The sequence below is a fragment of the Myodes glareolus genome, chromosome 19, assembly GCF_982192425.1.
Source record: "Myodes glareolus chromosome 19, mMyoGla1.1, whole genome shotgun sequence".
In the NCBI taxonomy this organism is placed as follows: Eukaryota; Metazoa; Chordata; class Mammalia; order Rodentia; family Cricetidae; genus Myodes; species Myodes glareolus.
The window spans coordinates 2604536-2628237 of NC_142044.1; the positions used below are offsets into that span (position 1 = coordinate 2604536).

The window sequence follows — 23702 nt, forward strand, 5'->3', positions numbered from 1 at the left end:
TGTGTGGCTTATGGTGCTGCTGTTTAGCTTCCCCACCACCACCACCACACGCACACCTCAGGTCCACCTAACCATCCCTACTCTGGGGAGTTGCCATGTCTATGGTACAGCAGACATTTCTATCTAGTCTCCCGGTGCATAGTAGCTCATAGCAGGACCTCTTAAACAATGAACCATGCTTCTGTACCTTGCAGACAGTGGGCTCTGTGTATGTGCCTCACATTGGATGCCAAATGTAGTCAGATTTTTTGGGGCCGCCAGTTCACAGATAATGATGTGGAGACTTATTAATTATGAAAGCTTGGCCTTTAGTTTAGGCTCGTCCCAACTGGCTCTTATAATCTAAATTGACCCATATTTGTTAATCTGTGTTCTGCCATGTGGCGTTACCTCTCTTCCATCTTGCACTTCCTGTTTCCTCTTTTTGTCTAGTTGTCAGCTTCACCTTTCTTCTTCCCAGAGTCCTTTCTGTCTCCAGAAGTCCCATCTAACCTCCCCTGCCTAGCTGTTGGCCATTCAGCTCCTTATTAAAGTGCCAGAAAGTGCCTTGGCAAAGACTCTTCAGAGTGTAAACAAGTACTACTCTGCAACACCTTTTCTCAGTAATAGCAATAATAACAACATTGATACTAATAGGTACACTGAGGGTTGCTGACCTGTGGAATCGACTCTGTTGTTCTTAAACATGTATACACACAGTATGGCACAACTGGACTTTTTGTTCTTAACATGTGTACACATAGGATAACACAACTGGACTTTGTGTTCTTAGCACACATACACACAGGATAACACAACCGGACTGTGTTCTTAGCACACAGCACACGTACACACAGGATAACACAACCGGACTGTGTAGGGTTTCTCTGTGTTGCAAGTCTGGATGTCCTGTAGATCAGGCTGGCCTAAAATTCAGAGATCCATCTGCCTCTGCCTCCTGCCTGCTGTGGTTAAAGGCATCCCTCATCAAGCCCAGCAAGATGTTCTTAGAAAAAAAGGAGACCAGCAGGGTAGGAATGGCTTAAATTTCAATTCCATCTTCCTGCTCTGACACACTGAGAGTCTCAGGTGGCCTACATTATTTCATTTTAACTCCCACCAAAACAGCTGAAACTATAAACAAAGCCTGTTTTCCCCACACAGCCGCACACAGGTGTGAATTAATAGAGATAATGGAGCTCCACCTCATTCATCCATCCATCCATCCATCCATCCATCCATCCATCCATCCATCCATCCATCCATCCATCCATTCATCGGTTCCCTGGTTCAGTACTCTAAACTCCAAGCTGGCTTTTGTTCTGGAATACAGTGATTTTCAAACACGCATGCCCCTACTTCCAGTACATTGCAGATGTCTTCTCTTTCCACATCAAATAAAACCCTTAGAACTAGAAAGGGGGTCTTTGGGAGCTCGCTACCTGGGGCCTAAAGCAGTAAAACCCGCGGCTCCCTCAGGCCTCCCGCTTAACTCCTTGCTTTGCTCATCTGCTCATCTCTCCCGTTCTTTCTCCTTAATTTATTGCTTTGTTCATTGATTTTGAAAAGAAGTAGTGGAGCATCTGCATCCAGCATTATGTGTGTGGTAGCAAATAAGATTGTTGTATGTACCTACGGTTACTGGTTTTGCCACTGAGTAGAGAGACATCATTAACAATCAAAAAAGTATAAAAGCTTTCTGAGTTGGGGTAAAGAGCATTAAAGGAAGTAAGATTCTGGGAAGCAGAACTATAGATTGTGGTTTCCAATGAATGATAGAGTGGATGTAGATACTCAAATCCTACTTCCATTAACAAGACTATGATTTTGATCAAATTACATTTCAGGGCCTCGAGTTTTGGGGTTTTTTTTTCCTAAAATGTAAAAAATAGTGAAAGATGGGAGGGAGAGGGAACTGGGATTGGTATGTAAAATAAGGTTGTTTTAAAAATGAAAAGAAGGAATAAACTGAACTATAGCAATGAAAAAATGTAATATTGATATTATATTATGATATATTGATGAGACAGAAAAGAGCCTTTCTTGCTAAGTGTCTAGTAAATATTACCTGTGGGTTGATACTGTTGCTTCAAAGAATACCCAGTAACCAATTAGATTATCACTGTTACCATCTTAATCACAGTTATTAGCCTATGTACCTATTATGTGTACGTGTTTGTACACAGAACTTATATAAATATGTGCATCATAGTCCTACACCCCAGAAGGCTGTAATCTAGTTAGGAGAGAAAGTCAACATTGGAAGGAAAGTGCAGTAGAAGGTACTGTATGCTGTGTGCCAGCTCGGTGATAGAGATCACATGTCCTACAGGATTTCAGGAGACTGTGGATGATTTCCTTTTACTTTCGCCCCACATTGGAACCCCAAAATGTTGGCTTTTTTTTACTCTATACTCTTTTTGGGGGCCCACCACCCAGCTCCCAAATAAACCACATGTGGAGGCTTATTATTACTTATAAATGTCAGAATACCAAAATGTTTATTGGGTTTTTTGTTGTTTTGTTTTTACTCTTTACTCTTTGGGGCTCTTTGCTCCTTGGTGCCCGCCACCCAGCTCCCAAATAAATAATTCACGGAAGCTCATTCTTCCTTATGAATGCCCGGCCTTGGCCTTAGCTTCGCTTGTTTCTAGCCAGCTTTTCTTAACTAGATTGTCTCATCTACCTTTTGCCTCTGGGCTGTTTCCTTTTCTTCTGCACATCTTACTTTCACTCTTACTCCAGGGTGACTGGCCCCACAGTCCTCCCCTCCTTGTTCTTGCTCCTCCTCTTCCTCCATTCTCCCTTCTTTACCCTCTCTGCCTGCCAACCCAGCCCCGCCTAGCCTTGCTCCTGCCTTGCTATTGACTGTTCAGCTCTTGGTTAGACCATCAGGTGTTCTAGACAGGCAAAGAATCAGATTCACAGAGTTAAACAAATGCAGCATTAACAATAGCAACACATCTTTACATCGTTAAATGTTCCACATGATACACAAAAGTAACACACTTTAAAATAATATTCTACAACAGGCTGGTGAACGAGATAAATGATAATGTGGAAGTCCCAGGATGAGAATCTGAAGTTGAGGAGTGTGAGTGCGGGGCTAATAAGGAAGTCTGAGCTGAGGAGACAGCCTAGTGGGTAAAGGTGCTGCCTGGTGCCGTTCCACTCTGCAGTGCTCCTCTGACTTCTGCATGTGCATTGAGATACATTGGAGGGGGGGGGGAGAAATTGACTAGTTGATTTTGAAAGAGGAAGTCTCAGAGGGTAGGTAACTTATCCCATCGGCCGATCTGCCATGACAATATTCTGTCATTGTCTGCTGCCCTCCACACACAATTACCACTTTCTCAAGCGTTGTCTTGTGATTGGTTTGCTCAGAAAGTTTTTTAGCTCTTCTTCATGTGGGATGGTGTTTCCCAAGCAGTAGTGTGCCTGTAAGTTGTTGGACCTCAACTCCGACTCCAGCATCTGACACAAGGCTGTAATCTCTCTGCTTTAATGGATGCCTTTGGCCATGCTGACGGGCATCCTAAGAGGAATGCCCTTGTATGCGCCTGAGTAGCATCAATTAAAGAGTTGACATTTTTAAACCTGTCACCTGAAGTCATACTTGTTTCTGTCTTCCCAACTTTATCTTCTATTATTCTCAGTCTTCTACACTTTGAGCTACAGGGACTTTTGCTTTTCTAGATACTTAGCCCTCCTCCAAACTATTGCTTATATGGTTCCCTAAGCTTAGGTGTCCTTCCTACTGTCTCAACAGTTTGAATCATACCTTCTTCCAGTCTTGGTTCAGATAGGTCAGAAAGCATCTTTAGCAAATAACAGTCTCTAGGCAAGAAAACAAGCGCTAACTTCCCCTTTGTAAATGACTTGGTCCGTTTGTTCCCTTTATGAGTCATTCATTGAATATTTATGAACACTAACTATGTAATAAATATTGTTTCACGTGCTGGTGATAAAGTGGGAGGGGACTACAAACTTTATTTTCATGGACCTTTTATTCTCCTGGGACTGATATTTATAATTTGATGAGGACACTTGGGAAATATTTTCTCTTTGGGCCTTTCGGAAGGAGTAAATAATAGAAAGGCAAGATAGGAATGTCATACTGGTGTTTTAAATATTTTGTTTCTGGCATTGATCATCAATATCCAAGTGGAAATCTTTGGTGACAAAGTGAAATCCAATTGAGACAGACTTTCTGGCAGGTAACTGTGACCCCAGCTATTTGGGAGATACACTTAGCCAGTGTAGGATTTCTGTCTTTCTGTCTGTCTGTCTGTCTTTCTTTTACAGAATTGTAAAATTTCTTTTACAGAATTGTAAGACTTAAAGTATACCACAATGTGATAACTTCCTGATGATCTGATCAAGCTGAGCAGAGCTAATTTTAGAACTGTTTGCCTGATTCAAACACAGTCATGTTTGTAGGGAAGAGCATGGACAGGCAAAGAAGATGACGGGAGCGTTTTCTAATGCGGTGGAACTGTAGTAGTTCTCTCAGCTTGGTGACCTTTCATTTCAGGACTTTTACATCATTATTCTCGAGTATTAAAAATATGACAGAAAAAGCATGAGGCCTTAGTTCAGTTCACATTGAATCTGCTGTTACGAAGTTGGGGTAGCCAGTGAAGTGTGCAAGCCATCCTTTGGTGGATTTCATTATGTCAGGAAGAGAACAGAACACTGAGGGTTGAGTTGCTTGAAAGAAACTGTAGTTAACTAAACCAGGCTTATTTGGGAACTAAACTTGTCTGCTAGACAGTAATAACCTGTGCTAGATAATATTAACTATGGATATGCTCAACTTATTCTGCATATTGGGAGAAATTTGTTTTAAAGCATGCTAATTTTTTGCTTCTGTGAATTGTGTAATATCTTTAAAGACTTATGTGATTCACGTCATAATCGAATAGGAATTTATATACATTTTATTGGTAGGCTTTTCTTCAAGTTCAGCTTAGCTGAAATACTTAATAGTCAGTGTCCTACACTGCTGCAGAAGTTAAACACATACTTTTGTTTGACTCTTACAGAGAATGCATAGGCTCAGTAAACTTTCATCTGCTTCAGGTTTGTGGCTGCTTCCATCTTAAAGCAAGTTTATGAGAGTGGCTGATGTGGTGCAGTTGTTTCTAGTAAAATCAGAGTAGCTATAAGAGCCCAGCAGAGTCCGTCTCTGAGAAACTATGAGAAACAGACTCCAGCTCAGACTCCGCTGTGAGCACTGGCAGCTGAGTTAGTCCTATTGCAGATCTCTAGACCGCCATGGGACAAATGGTTTCCACACTGACATCAGTAGAAGAAGCTTTATATTTTATCAGCAGAAAAAATAGATACCTTGTACACACAGTAGCCACTTTTAAAGCATTAACATCATGATGCTTTCTAAACCGATCGTTCCTGATGCAAACCCATCTGTGGTAAGGTGCGCAGAATGTGGTGTTTTATTTTCTTAAAACCTGAGTTCATTAAAAATAAAAACAAATCAGACGTAAAACTCAGCATATAATATAAAGAATTATATCTGCATACAATGACCAACCAATTCTGATTTATTACACATGTGAGAGGCAGAGAGACACAATGAGAACTGGCCTTGAGTTCAAACCCTGTAATGCAAAGTTCTTCTTGTACTAGTTTGTTGTCTTGAGTTTAGGAATCTCTGAAAATAAGTTTATGCTGTGAGCTTATGTATAAAGGGAAACTGGTATAACAGGTAGATGTGAGTGACCTGTGTCCCTGTGAGTGGGTTACACATCCTCCTGCCTGCCTGCCTGCCTCCCTTTCTTCCTCCCTTCCTTCCTCCCTTCCTTCCTTCCTTCCTCCCTCCCTCCCTCCCTCCCTCCCTTTCTTCCTTCCTTCCTCCCTCCCTCCCTTTCTTCCTTTCTTCCTGCCTGCCTGCCTCCCTCCCTCCCTGCCTGCCTGCCTGCCTGCCTCCCTCCCTCCCTCCCTTCCTCCCTTCCTTCCTTCCTTCCTTCCTGTCTGTCATTTTGAAACAACACAATAATTATCTAAGTATTATAGTCAGTTAACTCTAGGCCTGGCCCCCTTTCCTAATTTACAACTTAGATTAGAACACACATTGCAATAAAACTCATCCTTGACTGAGCTGTCTCCGTATTGCCGTTAGTTCAACAGTGTTGTGAAACATGATGATTTGAATTGATGCTTAGCAGACAGGAGTGGCCAATAATAGTACTTCAAAGAATTGGGAACATCATGAAAAGGACAACTGAGACCATGGTGCTCTTCACTGTTCATCTGCTGAGTGGTTGTATCATTTGTGCTGCTTTTTGGCATAATAACCTCATTATTGAGAAAACTTGCTTGTCACCGACTGGAACAGTTACGTTGTGTGGGATGTTGTATAACATTTGGCTTAGAGAAGATAAAACATTAAAAGCCTTTGTCTTATTATATTCTATAATATTCAAGTTCATACCTTGATTCTTTATCAAGTTTCAGTTTTGTTGTATTTTAAGATAGTCTCGTGTACCCAAAGCCTTTCCTAGAACTTGCTAAAAAACCGAAGATGGCTTTGAATTCTGAATCGTCCTGCCTTTACCTTCCAAGTACTGTGATTACAGGCATGTACCACCACCCCAAGCTTAAATTTACTTTAAATTAAAAAAAAAAAAACCATTGACTGGGCTCACTGAGGGAAACTTTTCACATGAATATCTATCCTATTTTTTTAAATTTAATTTACTATGGGCTTGTAACATGAGGGGGGCCTGCTTGTTTGTGTTTTCTGTCCTGCCCGGTACCCCCAGCTCTTTAGCCCCAAAGAAAATCACACAGAGATCTATCTCTATAAGTTATAAAGCTGATTGGTCCATTAGCTCAGGTTTCTTATTAGCTCTTATGACTTATATTAACCCATTATTCTGATCTATTTTAGCCATATGGCTCTGAACCTTTTTCAGCTGGCAAGTCACATCCTGCTGCGTCAGTGATCTGGGCGGGAGTGGGAGGAGTCAGCTTCCTCCTTCCCAGAATTCTCCTGTTCTTATTGCACCATTTCTACTTCCTGTCTGGTTTTCCTGCCTGGCCAATCAGCGTTTATTTAAAACATGATTGACAGAATATAGACAATTCTCTCACACCAGGGGCTGAGGCTGCAGCCCAATGGTAGAGCACTTGCCTAGCATGTGTGAGATCCTGGGTTCACTCCCAAGTACCATGAAAATATTTAATGCCCAAATGTTACCTAGCATATAAGTGAGTGGAAATGGTAGTTCACCCTAATTTTCTGATCTATGATGCTGAAAATTTGGAAGTATAAAAATGTACTCTTGTTTCTTAATAAAATTAATAAAATTTGCTATTTACATAAACTTTCCAATGTGGGCAACCTTTGTATCAAAGTCCAGTAACAAACTCTTCCAGTCCCAGCATGCCATACCATTCCATAAATATTTAGATAATGAAGCGCTTGAGTTTTCCCAGGTTTATAAGTACGCTCATTTGTAATTTCAGGATGCTGTGACCACTCCTCCCTTTTTTAACTGTGTTTGGTTTTGTGAGGCAGGCATGATGTTTACTTGTTTGAAGCACTGCTGAGTTTGAGTCAGGGCAGTAAAATTAGGATACATGTCACAGTGATACACAGATGTGGTTGAAACTTTGATTCTGTGGTTTTACACTTGACTTTTTATAATTTATAAGATGTGGAAAATGAACTCATAATTGGAAAAGGCTCTTTTGATAAAGGTCAGAGTCTGTGTGTTGCCTGTTGAAGGGTGTGTCATTGCTGTACCACATACCTGCAGTTTCCGTGAGGTAGAACCATGGCATGTGTACCCGCATCTGGCCAAGTGTGGACATGCTTCTGCTTGCCATATAGTGACCAGTGAGCACAGAAATGTAAGACAGTCATGCAGAGCGACAGGTGGGGTGACAGCGAAGTGTCAAATCAAAGCAGAATTAATACAGTTCTTGGCCGAGCTCGAGAGTTTGTTTTCCACACATTTCTTCATGTAAAATATTTGAACATATATTTATAGTATTTGTGTTAATCAAGCTGATGTGTATGTGTGTGTGTTGATTTGGTTTGAGGTTTTGTGTGAAACAGAATCTCATCTTCCACCCTGGCCTCAAATTCATATTGTTCCTATCCCCACCTCCTAGATGTCAGGAATGCACTCGTGTGCACCACACCTAGCTAGGGTTGCTTTTCAGAGCCATTGTTAAAATGCTGACATGACCCACCGTGTCTTTCCTGCTCCAGAATGTCACTGAAGAGTGCCTCACTAGAATAAGGAGAAACCTTCACTTGGTTCTGTGATGTTGTCCCTTTATCCAGTGCTCTAGTCACTTCCCCTGGGGCGCTGTGGGGAGCTAGGAAACCCACCTGTCTACATTGAGTGGGATTAGCTGCAGTTCTCACTCTGCCCCGCTTTCAGCACCATCTCCACGTGCTGGTTGTCTGCATAATGCATAGCCCTGAAAGGATGGGGAAATGCGCTGAAATCTTCTGAGAAGGAAACTATCAGCATGACATGTTTTCCCAGCTATTGAATCCCTTCTTCTATTGGAACCCACTGATAGTGAAACTGTAGAATTCCTGTGATTTAAGTGCCATCTGGTTGTACTCAAGGCTTTAAAGCTGTTATCTCCACATAAAATTTCAGAGTTCTATACTTTTTTTCTTCACCAAACTATCCATTTTTAAGCCACAAATATTTTTCCATCTCTTTCAGATTTTATCTAAAAGTATATTTTAGCAGTATTTTTAAAAGTTCTTAAACAATAACAATTTATCTTGATGGATGGCCTGCTGTGCTTTTTCATTTTATTTTAATTAGCCATTGTGGAAGCAAATTCCCTTTTGTTTTAGTCTTTGGAATAGTGTTTAATTATTGTTATCATGCCAGATATCTTAAAGGTTATTTTACCAATACAGTTTCATTTAACATAACCCATATGGAATCAATAGTCTAGTTTCCTAAAGTGAATGCTTGGAAAATCTTACATTCACATGTTAAGACTACACATCCTTTCCTCATTAGTTGGAAAGTACGGGGATTTTGGCACAGGTTCTGTGTGGAAGCATTGTGCAGCTTTTATATGGATTTTGTTTTTAGCCTTTGATGACACTGTTTAGAATAGGAAGTATCTAATAAGTAAAGCATTTTGTCTCAAGTGCTGCCAGTGTGTTTAATATATGCCTGGAGGTCTGAAACATTATCTTCTTCACTACAGTAATATGCATTTAATTCTCTGCAAGCAGAAGGTCGAACTTTTAAAAGGGACGCAAAGTACATTTTCAAACAGAGTAATTCAAAACATATGGAACAGGGGACCAGAGTTATGTACAGTTGGTTTTTATGGTTTAATCATGATCATGTTAATGCACACCAGTAGCTAATTAAAGAAAACTTTTATTGTCCATTTTAAATAAGTTAGGTAAAGAGTAGAAGGCCTGCTGAAGCAGCACTGCCCAGAGAGACAGCTCCTTGCACAGTGACCTGGAGATGGCTACACCGGGAACGTCAGTCTTCCTCAGAGCACTGGTAAACTGGACAGATAAATCTGCAGTGAGCTGAGACAAACTGCTGGATTTTCAAACATGTCTCTATAGCCACCTCATTGTGGTGCTTGGAAATTTAGAAAAATGAAAGAAATACAGACTTTTAATTAGAGTTCCCATTTTAAGGAATGGTTTTTTAATACTGCGAAATTTTTATCTCTTTTCCTCCAAGGACAGACAGTCTTTCATCTCAAGGTCACTTACTCAAAATTCCATCTGGTCAGGAGTGAGCAGAATGAGCTACTGTGAACCCTGTCCTGAGTGGACAGCACGTGACATGTGTTGTTCTCCCTGCAGGCTGGACGCTCGCTTTCCTTGCCTTTCCCAGCAGTACTGGTGTTTTGTGTTTCCATGTTAACACCTGTAGTTCTAGGGAAGACTACACTTTAAACATCCATCTGAAAATCAGAAGCAAATTCTGCATGTATAAACACTGAAATTGCGGCTGAGTTTCCTGATTGAGACACAAAAACTGCTTAGGAGACGTGAGCTTTTGGTTGGGGTTTGCCATAGAGCCCAATCTGCAGATTTACCTAAACTGTATAAAACTTAGTTTACACTGCCTCAAAATGCGGGCAGTAATCCTTGTTACTGAAGTACTTGTATTGCTTTTTCAAATGTTATTTGAAATTTTGTAGTTGGCGATGTATCTGGAGGTATATTTGAAAATTTTGACGTAGTGACAAAATGCTTGAAAATGAATATTGTCTTGAAAACAAGTGACTTCATTTTTACATAGTTTCTAAATTAAGTCTTTTTGTTCACATATTCCAAAAATACTAACAAGGTTTCTTTTTACCTTCAAACTGCCAGCCTTCTCCTCAATGACCTATTGAGTAACCTCCTTTAGCCTCAGTTTGTTCAGCTATAAAATGGAATAGCAATATTTTCTCTTCAAAAGATGAAGCATTTAGAGAATCCAGTGTATATAATATGTAACAATATGTAGCAAACAATGAACACAGTTGTTCCCACTCTCTGAGACATTATATAGTGTGAGAAGGTAAGCAGCATGGAAGGGAAGGGAGAAAGCTAAGCTGGACACGGAAGAATTTTAGACATTTTTATAAAGAGGAGGTTGTTTCACTTACCCTGTATAAAGTTCTTTATTCTTATAATCAGTACCTCACCCCACTGGGTGCTCCGTCAGTCACCCCACTGGGTGCTCCGTCAGTCACCGTACCGAGTGCTCCGTCAGTCTCGCACATTAATGCTCCAGTGCAACAGGAAATCCCTCCAGAGACTAAGAGGACTGCTTGTCGTGTGCTGAGCTCACAGTGTGCAGGGTGCAGAGTCCCACAGGCTCGTGAATGAGTTTATGAAAGGCTTTCAGAGCTCAGCACTGGAGTCTTCCCACACGTGTGTTTGTGTCTTAACAGTTGTAAATTCAGTCTGCTATGTGGTTTGTTTTCAATTACTAGTATTGGAAGAACAATTTTCACTGCATGCTTAATGGATCTTCTTCAGTGTGTTGAGGACATATTCCTACTTATGCAGCAATAGAGATCATATCATCTAAGTTCTTCACCTGATAAAAGCTACAGACCTATATATAGCAGCTGCCTAAGTTAGGGGATTTCCTATGTTCCAGGCACTGATACTTTATGAGATAGACTGCATTCCCAAATCCCCGTACCAACTCTGTGAGGAATAATTAACTCTATTTTATGCATATCCTTACAGAGGTGATGTGGGATTCCCCTCTGCATGCTGTGAATAGATCAAGGTGGAATTCCAAGCATAGATAGAGGAGAAAAGAAGGCAGAGTCAGAGAGACACCATGTAGCTGCAGCCTTACCAGTAAACCACAAGCCTCATGGTAAAACATAAAATAATAGAAATGGGTTAATTTAAGATGTAAGAGTTAGTTAATAAGAAGCCCGAGCTAATAGGCCAAGCAGTGTTTTAATTAATATGGTTTCTATGTGATTATTTCGGGTCTGGATGGTCAGGAAACAAATGAGCAGCCTCTGTCAACACAGAGGTTTGCAATTTTGTCCAAAGTCCTTTAATTAGAGAGTGTTGGACTTGGTCTCAGGTTTGTCTGACTCCAGTGCCCATACAGAGCTATGCCCCACTATTACTTATAAGATCTCTGAGGAATATGAGCACCGTTAGACACTCTCACAGTTGTAGGAATGTGGAGTATTAATGCATAGCCAGCGTCATGGGATATGCTGCTGTACCTGTAGTGTGAATGTGTGTTTATATGTGTGTGTGATAGCCCATTGTTTGGGGAGCATAGTTAACCAACATAGGAGAAATAATGCAATCAAGAAAAGTAGTAAGTACAGTATATATTTTGTGCTGCTGTAGGCACAAAAGTGAAAAGTGTATTGTTTGCTACAAACCTTTTGTAAGTAGGAGTGCACACTAAAATAAGGACACGGAACACAGTACAATGAAAACTGACCACAGTTGTCTCCTTTCCCCTGTGTCACAAGAATGCAAGAAATGCATTGCAGTTGTGGGAACTCTGGTTTACATGCAGTCCACCATCTAACCATATTGTTCTAAAACTATCTGATTTAATATCACAGCACATTTTAGCATGATACCATTTATGCTGTAGGAGAATTGTATGATGTACTAAGATCACCAAGAAGGGCAAGATTTGATGGCTGACCCTTTGCCAGCTATGGCCAGGGGTGCGGTCAGGGCAAGAGCACCAAATAGGTAGAGTGACCTCAGGAAACATGGCTCCCTCTGAGACTAGGGATACACTGTTTAGTTTCAAATAGATAACATTGTGTGCTTCTCAGTTCACTAGAGTTGAGATAAATGTTGTTGGCAAACCTTTCAAAAGTGTTCCCTCATTATCTTTGTTATCTGTTATTTAACACTTTAGGGAAGAGTCTTCGGCAGTCAGCTTACAGCAATCTGAAGCATTTGACAAAATATTTTTTAACCAGTCAAATTGGAATTTAAAGACTGATAGATAACACTCAGCCGTTATACTGAGCCTTAGGGCCATTTCTCCGTTACCACTGCTGTGGATCCTGATGCAGTCCTTCTGGAAAGGTTGGACATACTCAGTGACTTCACAGGTTTTTGTGCTGCTTACCTTGTGGCTTCACTCCTGAGAGCCTATCCTGAAAGTTCTTATCATTTCACACGGATGCTTATTGGCAAAAATTAAAAGTTCAAACTTCTAATTACATAGAAATTGTTGAAAAATTACTCCTAGCATTAAATCATCTGTGTGCAGCTCTTTACAGGCTCTTTTAAAGTGGTGCTCGTGAATGAGGCTAAGGCAGGAGAGACAAGAGAGCGAGAAAGAGACTGTGACTGTGTGTGTGTGGGGGGGGGGCTGCTTGGCTCTAGAGAACTCAGAGCATGTGTGGGCTACATGGCAAGACCCTGCCACAGAAACAAAGCAACTTACAAGGATAATATCTTGTCTAGAAATGGGTTTCAAATTTGTCTCTTCAATATAATTATAATCACAAAAGGGCCTGAGCAGCAGAAAAAAATACTGAATATGTTATCCTGTTGATGATACTTGCTAATACTTGCTAATGCAGTGGGACTAGGGAAGGTTTGTTTTCCTTTCCTTATTTCTATGGATTCTCCATGTTTATATGGATTAATCTGTATCACTTCAAAGGGAAGCAAATGAAACACCCAGTGCCCAATAGATTGTTAGGAGATCCTGGAAGGAGAAGCTGAAGCCCTCAGAGGACTCTACCCATCTGCTGCCACCAACTTGTCCTTCCTTCTCCACAGGGAGTCATTGATGGGAAAACCTGCCTTCAGAGGCCTTCATTACTGAGTTGTTGATTCACCTTTCCCTCCTCCCAAGTCCTGTTGTAGAAAAAGATAAATTAACATCTTTTTCAATGTCATGCACTTATTTTAATCTGATCTTTGCCCTTCAAAGTCTGAACTTCTTGTATTTTCCTTTTTTTATTGTTCAAAATCCTATAAACTAGCTTTATAATAAGGATGAAAAGCACAGTAGAATCTGCAGCCATGTGGAATTTATGTTTACCAACAATAACTCTGATTGAAGGCTGGAATCATTTATTATATTATTTGGGAAATTATTTTAAGATTACTAAAGTAATTATTTGGAGTAGCATTTTAAAGGCTGATTTGTATTAATATAAAGTGAAAAATAGTGATACTCAGAAGTACATTTTAATGAAGGAAGTTTGATATCTGTTCTCAAGAATTTCTTGGCATTGGTTTCAGGCATCTTGACTGTTGGGAAACTGAGGCATAAGGATTGCTGTGAATTTCTGCACACACACACACACACACGAAAAGAACTCCCTTAGATTATGAGATGATTCTGTGGGTGGGGAACTTCCACATAGCTTTTGTAGTTGTTATGGCGTTGAGATGTACTAGGTTCATTTTATGTTCCTTTAAATAGCTTATTTAAATAACATTGTTCATATAGTGACACTTGATGCATAACTACTTTGACATATCTGCTTGTTTTTTCTTAAAGATCTCTAAACAAGAACAGAAGAAAATGGATACATTTGATGGAGGCGTAGCTGAAACTTCTTCCCGGTACAGCGGTGCTCAGGACAGCGGAATCGGCAGTGACAGCGTTAAAATCCAGATTGTGCAAATAGAGCAGTGCAGCGGCGCCAGTCAGCACCGCATAGCCCGACCCTCCCACCAGTCCTCCATCGTGAAAAACCTCAACTTTATTCCCTTCGACATATTTATTACGGCCAGTAGGATCTCACTAATGACCTATTCCTCGGTGCCCTTACCCAAGTCCACAGTACCGGAAGAGAAGGAGGATGGGACAGCAGGCAAGAATTCCTCAAACCTCCCAGAAGTTGATGCTGACGTAGTTAAACCTAACCAGGCATGCATCTCCATGGTGACTGCTGAAGATCTCTTAAGCAGTAGCAATTTTTTTCCTTCAGGAAAAAAAGTAAGGGTTCTCTCCCTTGAAAGCCTCCATGCGTCTACACGGTCATCTGCTAGACAAGCACTCGGTGTCACTGTTGTTAGGCAACCTGGCCGAAGAGGAACAGGTGACTTAGAACTTCATCCATTTCTCTACTTAATTGTATCCCAGCCTTCCTTGCTTCTGAGTTGTCATCACAGGAAACAGAGAGTGGAAATGTCCATCTTTGACGCTGTGCTTAAAGGTGTGGCCCCTGACTACAAGTGTGCAGGTAAGAGCCTTGGGATATCCTTGAGGGTCGCTCGCACGGCTAGGTGTAGGGTTAGTTCAAGTTTCAGGATGATCAAACAGGAACTAGCGGATCAGACATGCTTCCTCTTCTCCACAGAGTACGGTAAATACATGTCTGCAACTGACTTGAGCTTTTAAAACTGTTGGGAAAATGTATAAATATTTACCCTTAGTATTCTCTTCGTGCCTCTGAATATTTCATCATTTTTCTCAATACTTTAATGACATGGGCTCTTTCTTGGCTTGTACAATGTCTAGTGTTTGGGAATCATAGCAGTTTTTATTGGTAACGGCCCATAGGTAGGCTTAGTACAGTTGCTTAAGAAAAGAAGAATAAAAGGTTTATTGTTTATTGTTCATCTCACTACAATTGAATAAGCTTACATGCAATCAAGAAAGACTTACCAAAGTGTAGAATACTTTTAAGACATGTGTACTTTTATGAAAATGGTATTGATTAGTCACAGTCCCATGTCTTCCTTATAAATGGACAGCATTTACATATTATCATGTAATCATAACCACATATTATTATAGCCATATAGAACTTCTGAAAGTCTTTGTGTCTAGGAACATGAGCTGTTCAGAGTTAAGATGTGTGAACATTGAATAATGAGAGCCAGTGGAAATGAAACCAAACACAATGTGAGAGACCCTCTTCCTAATATAGAGGTGGAGATTTGGCAGCAAACCAGAGAATGAGTATCTAGGCCTTTGAGTCAAGACTTGAAGAAGAACCTAGCAAGCACATGAGAATTTGACACGTAACAGATGGCAGCCAACAGTGAGACATCTGGAGAACTGACCTGTCTGAAAGTCAGGCTGGTTAATTCTTCTCATTAGAGAAGCCATTGAGCTAACTATTTTCTTGTTGATACAACAAACACAACTTAGGAAAGGAAGGGCTTCAGGCTCATCACTTGAGGGGATACATACAGTCAGTCCACAACAACCATGGCTTGGCAGCCCAGACATGAGGCTACCAAAGCACAGAGTTCCCAGTCAAAGCACAGAGATGGATGCTGGTACTCCATGTACTTTCTCCCTTCCCCTTTTCTTCTTTTTCCCTTTTTATTTTTGAAATCCCACTCTAGCCTTGGGATGGTACCTCTCCTATTCAGGTGAATCTTCCTTTCTCAGTTAAATCTCTGGAATGTCCTCACAGTAACACCCAGAGGTGTGTCTTTCAGGTGACCAGGTGATTCCACGTCCATTCAAGTTGATGATGAAGATGAAATATCACAACCATTTTACACAGCACATTACTGGAAAACAGATGGCGAGGTTAAGGATGAAGACTCAGGCCAAGGGTGTGGAACAGGCTCTTTCCAAGACTGCTTCCTGGTCTCTCTTGTAGTCCTCTGTCAAATAGTATTGAGCTGGCAGCTCATACTAGGCATCTGAAGGCCAAATATTCACCTCTAAAGATCTATTAAACCACTGGCAATTTAAATCAACCTTGCTGAGTATTTATACTGTGGGTATTAGTAAATGCTATCAAAATAGGTCTACTATTTATTTGTTATCATTAACTGGCAACTACTGTCTTCCTTCTTCAAACATTCTCATCATGAGTTCCTGTGATGTAATAGGTACTTCAAGGCACTGGAGAGCTCAGGACTTACCTTATGATCTGAGGACTTCTGCCTAATTAACTGATGCCTCTTTACAGTTCTAATTAGCATTGGTTGGAACTTGGTACAGATTAGAATAGCAAATCTTAATTCCCATCACTTCCTTAAAGTCACTTAACTACAATCTCTTATGTAGGTAGGCATCTTCACTGGCGCTGCTAAGAGATAAATGGGAAAGACAGGGAAGAATAGGGACAGGCAGGAGCTGATAGGAACATCTCTAGCATCTTCCCAAACTTGCACTGTAGATAGCCAAAATCACAGCTCATATTCTGTATGCAGTGCTTGTTCATTCCAGGCTTCCCAGACCTGAAATAGTCATATAGAAACTGTATTAATTGCAATGCTGTTTGGCCAATAGGTTAAGCGTATTTGTAGTTACCTTTTACATCTTAAATTAACCCATTTTTATTGATCTGTGTGTTGTCACATGGTTGTGGCCTACTGGTAAGATTCTGACTGGCATCAGACGTCTGTCTCCTGCGGTGGCTACATGTCTTCTCTGTGACTCCACCTACTCTCTTTATATATCTTTTCCAGCCTAGCTATATTCTGCTAAGCCATTGGCCAAAAGCAGCTTCTTTATTAACCAATGGCAATAAAACATATTTATAGCCTACAGAGGAGAATAACACATCAGCACTCTTTACTTCAAGCTCCTATGGGTATGCTGTGAGTGCATGTGTATGCATAAGGATTGCTGTGAATTTCTGCACACAAACACACACACACACAGCAAGCAAATAGTCCATAGTAACAAATGGGAACTGCCAATGATGGGTTTTACTTTTTCAAAAATATAGAAATAGGTTTGACTTAATCTATTTTATTAGTATATTTCTAAATCATATGTCTATGTCTTTTTTTCCAAATTTGTATTCTAGATTATAAGAGCTGAAATCAAAGATACATATTTAGATGATAATATCTTCTTTGAATAAAGAATAAGGAAAGATTAAGGTGTTTCTTTCATGGGTTGGAGGTAGGGTGTAGGACCCAATCACAGTGGAGAAATAGAGAAAAGGTCATGGGCCTGTGTTTGTGTAGAAAACCCTCTGGAGCTAGTCACTGCAGAGTACTCCATGGGTGCAGACCCTTACGTGATCCAAATACAGCAATTCTTGATTATAGCCAAGTACTACTAGTGTAGTATATACTTTACATGATCATGTTTTTTGAAAAGTTAGTCTAGTACTTTGAGGAAATGTGTTAGAAAACCAAAACTGCAATTAGTTAAAGTACAATAGCTATTTAAAAAAAAAAAAAACTGTAACTGTCACTGGGTACTTCACCAAGAATGGTCCTGTTTTAATACATTCTTTCATTTCACCCTAATAATAACAACTCTGCGAGGAATGTTATGTTTCTTATTACAGATGAGGAACTAGGGAAGTAAAGTTTAGAGAAATAATTGCCCAGAGTAACAGCTGTGGTGAGAACAGCTACAGCCTGAGGAGAGCTGTGAAGCCGCACAGATTATACAATGTGTCAGTTATGTGACTATATAATACAGCCTATCTTCACAATATAACGAATCTGGCTTCACATTCTGATGCTATTATAGAATGTAGAATTATCTGATAGGGCAATTGTGAGGAAAAGAGATAATTTGTCAATATTCTAAGGTACTAATCCTAATGTTTTCTGGCATTAAGTCTAGTATATAAGTGGCCCTAATAAATGTTTATTGTTACTGGTTTCATCACTGTTGTGTGGCAGAAAGATTACTAAGCTAGGAAACAGAACGCTGGGCTTCCATTATCAGCCCTGCCATGAGCTGTCATCTGTCCCGTGCAGGCTCTTTACTTCCTGTGTTTCACTTCCTAATCTTCTAAATGGGATTTTACAAATGATGTCAACAAGGACAATTGACTCCAGGTCTATAGTTTCATCTTTCTACCTTTTCAAGGCTATAATCGATAATTAATCCATACTGCTTTAGTAGAAAGCCTCAAAAATGTTGGGTTAAAATCTGTAGGAAAGCATTGGACCAGTTTAATAGCACTGTTGATTTTTGAAGATACAGATTTTCTTTGATACACAAGAAAACATTAGTTTTCTCAGTGTTTTAAATACTTTTTACTAAATATTACTGAAATTGTCATTCAAAACTGGACTTTGGAAACTTCAGCTGGTCCACTTGGATGAACTGACCAGCTCCTGCTACCAATTTAGTCATCAGAACAGAGAGTATGAAGTGTTTCCCCACATTCCTAAAAGAAACCTGTTCCATGTACATTAAATGCAGTCGTCCTAAGGTAGTATTTTACACATAAGAACTGTGCATGGCTATTCTGTTAAAGTTCATGGGATGAAGGGAGGGAAGAGTGAAATGAAAGTGGCTGACTCTGTGCTTGAGTTGTGAGGTCAAGAGTCCTTATCTAAGGTGGAGGATTAAAGTAGATTGGTAGAAGGAAGCTAGCCTTCCAAAAAAATTTAGGAGGAAAATTCAAAAGCAGCAGAAGTTAAAAATCAGAGAAAAAGCAGGTTGTGTCTTTCTTCATTGTTCATATTTTTTGATATTTAAATGAAGGTTTTACTGAAGTAATACCCAAGCAATAGTGGATTTAGCATGTATGTATATGCTGGTTGGGAAGAGTGGACTTGGCTGAGGAATTTTTTTCATGAACCAGGCCTTTGGGGCACGTCTCTGGAGGCAGTTTCTTTATTGATAATTGATATAGCACACCCTATCCCATTGTGGGTGGTTCTACCCTTGAGCAAAGAGTCCTTGGCTGAACAATCCTGTAGATAGTGTTCTCTGGGGTCCCTGCTGAAGTTCCTGCCCCGGGTTCCTGGCTGCACTCCTTCCTTGTTTCCCTCAGTTATGGACAAAGTTAAACACCTTTCCTTCCCGTGGTGCTTCTGTCATGGTGTGTACCACCGCAACAGAAAGCAGGCTAGAACAATGACTTCTCAATGGCTTTATTAAATCAATGTTTTGAACAAACTACAGTTCTTAAGGAGTTATTTGGGTTTAGAGAATCATTTTTGTATTTATTTAGTTAGTTTTTAACTAAAAAACATTTATTATAAAAAACTGACACAGTGTTGCTATTGATTTCCATAATGGTCATAAGCCACTACTGCAAATACTGATGTATATCATATATATTTATATTTATATATCCTTTATAGGAGGAGTCTGTGGAGCAAATGTAAGCAAAGAATTTTGTTTCACTCCTTTAAAGGGCATATTATGTTTAGAGAATAATATTTAAAAAGATAAAAATAAATGATTTATTTAAGAATATTTAGTGTTTAGTTTTTGTCAACTTGACACAAGTATAAATTTTCTGAGAAGAAGGGACCTCAGCTGAGAAAACACCTCCATCAGATTGGCCTGTGGGCAAGTCTGAGAGGCATTTCATTGATTAATGGTTGATGCGTGAAGTCTTAGCCCACTGGGATGACACCCATGGGCAGGTGTCTTGGGTTGCCCAGTAACAGCACCCTTCCATGGTCTCTGCTTTTTTCTGCCTTCGAGTTCCAGTTGGACTGACCTTCAGGGTAAACTGCAAGTTGGAAGCTGAAATCTACCCTTTTCTCCCCACGTAGCTGTTGGTCATGGTTGTGTATCAGGAGGCAAAATTATCATTATCGAAGATTTTGTTTAACTCATGATGTGATTTCTAATTTATTTTATTCATTAATTTGTATTAAAAAGGGAAAACAATCCATGCCAGGTTCCTAGTCATCTTAGACAATAGGCGTCTAGAGTTGAAACTGTTACCACATAAAGTGATGCAAAGGCTTGGTCCTGCATAGCACTCCTTGTTAAAGCGTGGCTCTGTGGCTCCTGGGAGGTGGAAAGGTTTCATTCTGCTGCCAGATTAAGGTCATCATAATGAGGACTGAATGCTGCAAGTAGTCTCACTCTGTTGAACATTTTTGGAATGTGCTGTTGTATCTCAAAGTAATTCTATTAAATTTATCAGTGCAGTTTTTGGAACTGTCTTTTTTCCTCTTTATTGAGTCAACTCTACTTAATGCCTCAGGACCTTTATCCTTTCTGTGCGGTCTCGCTCTGTTCTTAGACCTCCTTAGGGCAGCCACTCACTCAGTAATTTTGAAATCTTGCAATTTATGAAACAAATGCAGATTCTTGGAAATCTGTAATAAGGGAAACCTAGCTTCTGCCTTCAAGCATCTCACTGATAACTGTGCTGAGTGTCGCTAGTAAAGGTTTAGGGATGTAGGTCTTCATGGGATGAGATGCGCAGGAGGCCCTTGAATGACCTCAGAGACACTTTAGAAACGCTGTATCAGACAGCCTGAATACAGAGATTTCTCTAATTTTATTAGTGGTAGATTTGGCTTTCCTTCCGCCCTCCATGGATTCTAATGAGAAGTCTGTGTTTATTGCAGTCAGTTTCTAAATCCATAATCAGTTGTTTTTCTGTAACTGTTCTTATGAGCTTGTTTCTTCTCCATGCTAATTATCATGTGTTTGAACCTGAATTCTTTGAATTTATTCATTTCTAGGTTCTGTAAGCTTCTTAATTCTGTAAATTGGGTTTTTGGTTTGTTTCTTTTAACTGTGAGGACTTAGAGACATCGTTTATTCAAAATTGTTTACACCCCCCCATGCTTCATTATTACATTTAATTCTGTGCAACAGAGCTCTTAATCCCATCCAGCCTCTACCCATATGATCGGATAGCTTTTGTCTGACTTATTCAGTTTTTGCTTCCCTGTTGGAAACTTGTATATTTCTACCCATCTCAGGTATGTGTATATTGGCCTTATTATACTTACTAAGTGTAATAGTGACTTAAAATCTTAAATGCCATTATTGCTGCCACTATAGCTTAGCCACCATCTTCTACACACACACAGACACGCACACACGCACACATGTGCGCACAGACACACTGGCTCTCAGCACAAAGTTAAGAAAAGGGCTAGAAGGTTCCTGAAATCACAGGGATCTTGATTCCCAGGAGTTTCTATTGCTGCTTGATTATTTGTTTCTCATAGCTGTGCACACAGCTCAGGACTCTCTCTCAAAGATAACAAGGACAAAACAAACTCAGAAACTCACAGCGGCATGAGTCATATCCATAAGCTTGGCACCCCTTCCTAATTTGTGTTGTTCTTACTTTTCAGAATGCCTAAGAGTGTGTGTGTGTGCGCGTGTGCATGTGTGTGCGTGCATGCATGTGTGTATGTGTATGCACGTGCATGTGTGTGCACGCATGCATGCGCATGTGCACATGTTAGCTAGGACTGGTGCTCTTCAGAACTTAGCATGTGATTTCCTGCAGCAGTCATGTCACTGTCCTGTGAGCAGGTGAAAATGGTGGTCACTGCTCCTAGGAAGTCATCAGCATTAGCCCAAGCTCCATGCTCATCACCACTGAGCCAGCTCCTGCCCAAATATGCAGTGGTAAGAGTGTTGTCCCTTCGTGGGTCCCTTAGGGATTTGCTATCATGCATCATTTAGAAAAAGACATGCTGTGAAATTGCTTTTGTTGTCAATCCACAGAGTATATGTCATATATATTTGCACACATGTATATGTATTTTATATACTATATATATATGTGTGTGTATATATATATATTTTTTTTTTGAGAAAGGGTCTGGGAATGTGTAGCCCAAGCTTACCTGAAGCGTGCCATCTCCTGCCACAACCTCTCAAGAGCTTGTAATCAGCTATATACCACCATACCTGGCATACATTTACTTATATGTATATATACATGAAATATAAATTTTATTAGATTTTAACCAGAACATGTGACAAGTAAAATCTGCTACTCATCTACATCTGATTAAAGACATGAAGTGAGAAGGAAAGTGTGACAGTTCTTATCTTAACCATGTTTTATAAAGTGTGTTTTCCAATCTGCATGGCTTAGTGATCCCAGTTGTGCTAGTTATATCAGCAAGTATATGCAAAACTTAAATGCCGTTGTTGCTGCCACAATAGCTTAGCCACCATCTTCTACACACACACAAACACGCACACATGCACGCACACACACAAACACGCACACACGCACGCACACACACACACACGCACACACACTGGCTCTCAGCACAAAGTTAAGAAAAAGGCTAGAAGGTTCCTGAAACCTTATTCTATTCCTATTCTAAACCTTATTCTAAAACCTGGAGGTTTAAAGACTAGCTTACTGGCTTGAGTTCATTTTTGATAATTACAAATGATTTCCAATATAGTCCAAGTAAATAATAATCTGTAAGTCAACAAGTTTTTAAATAGTAAAATAATATGCTGACGATCTTCTCCATGCCCTGCCCTCCTGGAGCAACCTCTAACAGGAGTGATGTCCCTGCCAATACCTTTATATATAGCAGCTGTATTATTGGCAATTCTTGTTTAAATAAAGATGTACGTAGTTGTTTTCAATATAATCATATTAGTTGTGTTTATAAATAATTTCTAAATGGTATTTGTTTTGTTTAAGTAATGAAGTCCAGATTTTAATTGGCCTCATAACTCGACAGTGTAGCCTAAGGCAACTTCAAAATGTCATTTTCCTTATTTGTTTGATTTTTTTTTTTGTTTTTGGTTTGTTTGTTTGCTTTTGAAGAAATAAATTACTATCTGTTCATTTGTGGAGAAAGTCAGCCTTTCTAAAGGAATTAACCAATCCCATACTTCCTTAGTACATAGTACAGGATCTTACTTCTCAGGCCAAATGAAAACAATTTCTTTGCCCACTCAGAATTTGTACACTGATAATAACTTTTCAAATATCAGAAAGATTAAAATAGAAAATTTTAAAGTTTTTGGAAAATATCATACTGAGAAAAGGCAAGTCATAGCACTCTTTGTTGCATGGTCACAGTAAAGATACAGTGTATTACACTGGATATTTTTCTGTATTTTAAAATGCTGTAGATACGAGGTAAGGCCCATTAAAGAGACAGGCATTGAACAGAACCCAATAAGAGCTCTAGTTTTAGAGATAATCAGGATTGAGTTCTAATCCAAGCTGTTTTTTATAGCTGTATGTATTAAGCAAGTTAATCTTAATCTCTAAACTGTATTTCTCTCCCTGTGACAGGGGGATGGCACTGGTCAGGAGAAACAGAAATGTATATATTCTCTTCTTAGTTCATTGTGTGGCATAGCTTAATAAATGGTAATGTTACTGCAGTTGATTTTATTTTTTATTACTACCTTCAAGTCTATTTAAAATAGTAATTGTAATCGGCTAAAAAATAATCATGTGTCTCACTGTCATAAAAGCTGTTATGCAACAGGGAATGTTTCAGTCACATCAGCTGGCTGGGTTACCCTTTCATAGGACTGAAAAACATGTACTAAGGACATTTCAGCAAACCAACAGTTGAAAAACCATAAACTAGTTTTTTACACCTCCTAAATCATATCTTGATTTCATTGAGT

At 39.7% G+C, this 23702-nt stretch overlaps 1 protein-coding gene across 4 annotated transcripts in view; it reads left to right on the forward strand.

Moving 5' to 3' along the window:
• The window catches only part of Vps13b (vacuolar protein sorting 13 homolog B), a 513205-nt gene that overhangs the window by 315325 nt on the left and 174178 nt on the right, over positions 1-23702 (forward strand). For all 4 annotated transcript variants that reach the window (XM_085679117.2, XM_085679115.2, XM_085679119.2 and 1 more), the window contains exon 34: positions 13980-14667. In XM_085679117.2, coding sequence (XP_085535243.2) covers positions 13980-14667 — 688 coding nt within the window. The remainder of the gene's footprint in view (positions 1-13979; positions 14668-23702) is intronic.